Genomic DNA, 6,216 nt, shown 5'->3' on the forward strand with positions numbered 1-6,216 from the left:
AATTGAGTAAATAACTTTGTACATGAAAAGTAAAATAAGATATAATGACGTTTAATTGCACAAAATTGCAGACTACTGAAAACATGTGTTTCGGTTTTACACGGAACACCTTTTTCACTTCAGTATTTTTATGGATGCCATGATATGAAAATATGTGGTATGAAAATATATTATACAAAAGATTTTCGGATGTCCTTTCATTTAAAAGTTCACGTCTTTTGTTTAATGTTTCACGTTCAATGCCGAAACACGTGTCTGCAACAATCAGCAATGTTGTGCAATTACTTGTTTAAAAATAAAAAATACTACTATGTTTATTTCCTTTTATATTTTTTCAGAAAAAAAATCCCTTGAAATATCTTACAATTACTTATATTTTGGAAATTTATTCACAATCGAAAACCGACAAGAAAATTATCTATTTTCAGATAAATCAGCGCAAAAATGAATTGAAATTTATTCTAAAACACATGATGCTTGCAATACATTTTCAAATTCGTTAAATGGGAATTTACAAAAAAATTGTGAGAATCCACAATGCTTCTTTGTACACTTGTTAAATAATCAATGTTTTTAATAATTAAAAAAAAAATTTAAAAAAAAAAACATTGTTGTAAGCGATGCGTTACAACACTTTCTCAGACTGCTTCGATCGCGGTTCCGATATTTCTCTATACATGCTCGCTCAAGTCTGGAAGGACTTTCATATGCATTATTTTTTTTACATTTATCTAACCCTGTAAAAAATGGTTGGTACATAGAATGAAATCTTAAAGAAATGAGAAACATTTGTTTGTGCCATAAATATGAAATTGCGCTCAAAAATACTGAATATATGCACCACGTAACCAAATGCATTGGAACACTTTCAAGAATTAATTTTTAATATGAACGCTCGAAGGAATTGATCTTTCACTGCTCTTGAGCGAAAGGTAACGGTTTAATTATTTAAAGTCAAAGTAGATGCCGCATCTCATAAAAACATTCAACTTAAATATTATAAAAACTTTTAAAAATATTAAGGATTTAATGAGCCGAATTCTGGAACATGCGACGAATCGCAGGGGATTGTTTGTAAATTGGCAACACCTCCAGCCAACTGTTCAGAGTTTCTAGGTTATGGTTCATTATGAAAACAGATTACAGTAGACAATCGTTTTACGCGGCGGTTACGTTCCACGGAAATGCCGCGTAAATTGAGACCTAATAATAGTGTTAAAATAGGGGTTTGGTAACAAAATACTTCATTCTAGTGATGACTAATTGTATAATATGTTTAATGAGTACTTATATCGACTTTTATGCACAACATGCATAAAGAAAACATAAATTTATTTCATGATTTGTTTATAAAGAGCAGCTGGCTATGATAGTCTTTTGGCAGTCATTAAGAATGACCGCCAAAATGCTCTTTGCAGAGCATTAACGCATCCATGATCATTTGCGTCATTTCCATGATAGAATTTTCCTTCACTAACAAATCAGAAAGATCATATCAATTCTATAGGAATGGCTTTTTCAATGGTTTTAAAAATTTTCAATGTGAACATTTTTGGTTGTGCGTCACCGACGTCGGTATCCTCGTTGTTTTTGGCCTCCTTTGTCACTCCTAAAATCTATTCTACTAGTGAGTTCTGAACTGTGTGAGTTTAATAACTTTACTTCTGGAAAGAGCTCTCGAACCAATTGCATAAAATGTCTCCAGGGGCCCAAGCTCAATTATTAGCACGCCAAAATGCAGTTGATTACGCGTAATCTGCAATCTTAAGGAGTTTGGATTTTGAAAGAGGGGAAAATTTTGCCTGTTTGCATTGCCGCATCCACGTAAAACCGAAACTCATCCGCGTAAAATAAAATAAAGGTGCCAAATCTTTAAACCGCGTATAATCGAAACCGCGTAAAATAAACCCGCGTAAAACGAGTGTCTACTGTATTTGTAAACAAACCCTTAGAAATCCTCTCTCTTCCGAGAATAGTTATACAACTCATTAGATCACATATATCTATCTAAATTTTTATGATTTCACCGAATCATTTTTTACGAGTTGCCACAATCTACTTAGGTTTTAATTTATGAAGGTTGCACGTGAAGTGAAAAATCGATTTCGTAAGCGTTATTAATCATGTTTCATAAAATTTCCGAAATTTTTATTTGAAATTTAATTATTTTATTTCCTTTGAATGCTGTCACATTTTCTAAAAGTTTAGTAAGTTTTGTCGGTAAACTCTGCATGCAATGAGCAGAAATCTTGAAATAATATCCACATTTAAAAAAACGCTTATATTTTCATGAATATAAGTGGTACTTTCACAAAAATATATAAGATAATGGTATATAATTATATTTTTTCTTATTTTTACCTATTATTCCTGCTATTTGGATGACAAATAATCAATAAACGATTTTGTATTCCTCAATTTGTTGCTGCTAGTCTTATTGCTTGGGTGATTTGATATTTAAGGGAAAATGGCAGCATACTTTTTTTGTGACACAACTTATGGTAAAATAGGTATCTTGTTTCTCGAGAAATTAGGGAAAATGAAGGTTTGAAAATGTGTTGATATTTTTGGTTAAAAGTGATACGAAACGTGTAAAGGAAGCAAGCATTAAGCATGATAGTGCCTGAGGGTTAGTGAAGAGATTTTCAAATATATGTACTCTTAGTTTGTCAAAACAGATACAAAAATAAAGTTTTAGGGATTTATTTTTCAACTATCCGTTTTTTTTTTACGAAACGTGTAAAGGAAGCAAGCATTAAGCATGATAGTGGCCTGAGGGTTAGTGAAGAGATTTTCAAGTATATGTACTCTTAGTTTGTTAAAACAGATATAAAAATAAAGTTTTAGGGATTTATTTTTCAACTATCCGTTTTTTTAACTTTGGTTCTTTTGGAATGTCTCTAAATATCCCCAGTTTTGCTTAATTGCTTACACCGGGTTTGGCACCTCATTTGTTTTGCAAAACGTTTACTAACTTCAGAATAGTATATAGCAAAAATTGCGACTAAAGATGAAAAAGAGCTCGGTACTAGCTAACTGATAGCCATTTTTCACATTATTTTTAATCTGCATTTAAATTGTTATTGAAAACTGGTATATTGTGCTATAAATTGGTATTAGTTAGCAGCAAAAAAACTAAAAAGCAACTTTGGAGTTTTGGATTGAAACTTAAAGCAGAGGAGCACAACTAGACCCTGTACAGACCCCACACACGAAATTTCAAACGGACTTTCGTTTTCTACCAGCTCGAATAGAATTTTGTATTTTTTTGCAATATAAAATCAATTGTCATTTATTAAGGATAATTTGAACAGCTCAATTGAAAATTACATTTGTGTTTTTCCCTATACTTACACCTTTAGTTAAATATTTAGTTCCTTGCGCGCACACATTCCGTTGCATATTAAAATTACTCTTACTTTAATTATAATACCATCCAACATTCATTTTCAAAGTATTTATTAAAAAAGTATTTCCGCTAACGTTATTTTTATTCCATAAAACTTCCGCGCATTTTATTTTTCAGCTAGACATAACATAAAAGAGAATTTGAAAGTCGTGGAACTCTTTGGGTTAGATTCCCTTAAAAAATCTCAATGCCCGAAAGATCTGTGCTGAGAAACATGGCGTTTTTTAGCATCTGCTGTCGTTTCTTTTTTTGCTTTATTATGAGATTTTAAGACAAAAACGTTTCAGACTGCAGATTTTGTAGCGCTTTTTTTTTTTTTTTTTTTGCAAAAGCTCAAAGTCTTTGAAGTTTTAGACTCAAAAGAGATTCAAATCTTTTATTTTCAAATGATGTGCTTTCTACGATACTGCCTAGCAACGTGATTTTCGTGAATGGGTTATGCGACTATATATGTAGTTTTAAAAACGACATCAAGTACATGTTTTAGCCTTTGAACCTGTTTGAATGAGGAAAAAGCATTTCGTGTACTTTTGTAGGGTTCAGATGGCTTTCTCCTTGATTCAATGTATTTAGCAATTTGTTTTAAGCAGAATCTTCTTTTTTTTAAAAAAAGTATAGTGTTATGAATAAATACAGGACATTTCATATTGAATGGGACAGAAAAAATAGCATAGTTATTTCTTCAGTTCTCACTTCAGGAAATTCAATAAATAAACATATTTCTACATATCTTTGCTAATAAAAAGCAGAAAGTCTGGAGCTCTGGATGTGAGCCGATTTTCATGAAATTTGGAACAAAATTAATTTGTACTATGGGGGTGTGCACCTAAGAGCGATTTTGTTCTTTTTCTATTCCAATTTTAAGAACATTTTACCGAGCAAATTATCATAACGTGAGCGAGCAAATTAACATAGAAAATTGGCGAGAAATTCATCATCCATTATTTGAAAATATACAGGCGAACCAAATGGCATTTTATTCCTCGACTACGGGCAAAGCCGTGCGGGTACCACCAGTAAATAAATAAATCGAATTTTTACTTCTCTTTACTAATAATAAAGCTGAATGCCTGTGTCTCTGGATGTCTGTGTCTCTGGACGTCTGTATGTCTGTTACGCGCATAGCGCTTAGTCCGTTCTGCCGATTTTCATGAAACTTGGCACAACACTAGTTCGTAGCGTAGGGGTGAGCACCTCGAAGCAATTTTTCGAAAATTCGATTTTGTTCTTTTTCTATTCCAATTTTAAGAAAATTTTACCGAGTAAAGTATCATAACGTGGACGAACGAATTACCATAACGTAGACTAGCAAATTACCATAACGTGAACGAGCAAACAACCATATGCGTCCATAGCTGGGCAAATGAACATAGCAAATTGGCGAGAAATTCTTCATGCATTATCTGTAAATATACAGGCGAACCAAATGACCTTTTAATTTTCTACTACGACCAAAGCCGTTCGGGTACTATACTAGTTTTAAAAAAGACTATTAATTGCGTAACTATGAAAACAGTAAAAATTATGTTCTCTGCCAATATGGGGCAAGAAAAAACCAACATTTCAATTCCATCAATAGCCATCACCCCCTTAATACTAAATGCCTGTCCCATTTCACTCAAAAAGTGATCCTCCGCCGGTACACCTTTCAACGCTATCAGTTGATCAGTAGCAGGTGTACCGAATTTCACTTATTGGGATCCTTTTTGCCCTGTGTTAAAAGCGGGAACGATACAAGCATTTCGCATTGATGTTACGTTGCAATTACTAAACTGTTCTATGTCATTTCTTTTGCTATTTGCATTAAAATAATAATAATAATAATTTGACTTTTAACATCTGGAATTCAAATTATGTTTTTCGCAATCACGAGTGTGTGTGTGTTGTGGGAGGTTGTAGATGAGTGTGTTTGTGTCTGTGTGCAGGCATGAGTGTGTGTGTGTATGTGTGTGTGTAGGTGTGTGCATGTGTGTGTAGATGTGTGTAGGTGTGTGTATGTGTGTGTAGATGTGTGTGTATGTGTGTGTAGGTGTGTGTGTATGTGTGTCTAGGTGTGTGTGTATGTGTGTGTAGGTGTGTATATGTGTGTGTATGTGTATGTAGGTGTAGGTGTGTGTATGTGTGTGTAGGTGTGTGTAGGTGTGTGTGTATGTGTGTGTAGGTGTGTGTGTATGTGTGTAGGTGTGTGTGTGTATGTGTGTATGTGTGTGTAGGTGTGTGTACGTGTGTGTGTATGTGTGTAGGTGTGTGTGTATGTGTGTGTAGATGTGTGTAGGTGTGTGTATGTGTGTGTAGGTGTGTGTAGGTGTGTGTATGTGTGTGTAGATGTGTGTAGGTGTGTGTGTATGTGTGTGTAGGTGTGTGTGTATGTGTGTGGTGGTGTGTGTGTGTATGTGTGTGTAGATGTGTGTAGGTGTGTGTGTATGTGTGTAGGTGTGTGTGTAGATGTGTGTAGGTGAGTGTGTATGTGTGTGTAGATGTGTGTAGGTGTTTGTGTATGTGTGTAGGTGTGTGTGGGGGGGTAGGTGTCTGCGTGTGGGTAAGGGTGTATGTATGCGTGTGTGTGTAGGATATAGACGCAACATTGAGACTGTTTTCGCTAGAGGAACAGCATCGGGAGAGGCCGGTCGACGGTAGTGTTTCACAGGGAGGCGGGGGGGGGGGGGGAATAAAACCAGCGTAAAGTCAAGGACAGTCAAATAAGAACAGTAAGCAATGTGATTGCTTAAAAAAAAGAAAGAAAGAAACTGCAGACGGTAGATAAATAAAATAATATGAAGAATTTTATACATTGCAGACGATAATAA

General features: G+C 34.3%; 1 protein-coding gene across 1 annotated transcript in view; it reads left to right on the forward strand.

The window, feature by feature from the left end:
* The first annotated feature begins 2,613 nt into the window (after positions 1-2,613).
* The window catches only part of LOC129234288 (uncharacterized), a 10,231-nt gene continuing 6,628 nt past the window's right edge, over positions 2,614-6,216 (forward strand). Inside the window, exon 1 of the mRNA XM_054868283.1 lies at positions 2,614-2,629. Coding sequence (XP_054724258.1) covers positions 2,614-2,629 — 16 coding nt within the window. The remainder of the gene's footprint in view (positions 2,630-6,216) is intronic.

The sequence above is a fragment of the Uloborus diversus genome, chromosome 1 (genome assembly GCF_026930045.1).
Source record: "Uloborus diversus isolate 005 chromosome 1, Udiv.v.3.1, whole genome shotgun sequence".
Taxonomy (NCBI): Eukaryota; Metazoa; Arthropoda; class Arachnida; order Araneae; family Uloboridae; genus Uloborus; species Uloborus diversus.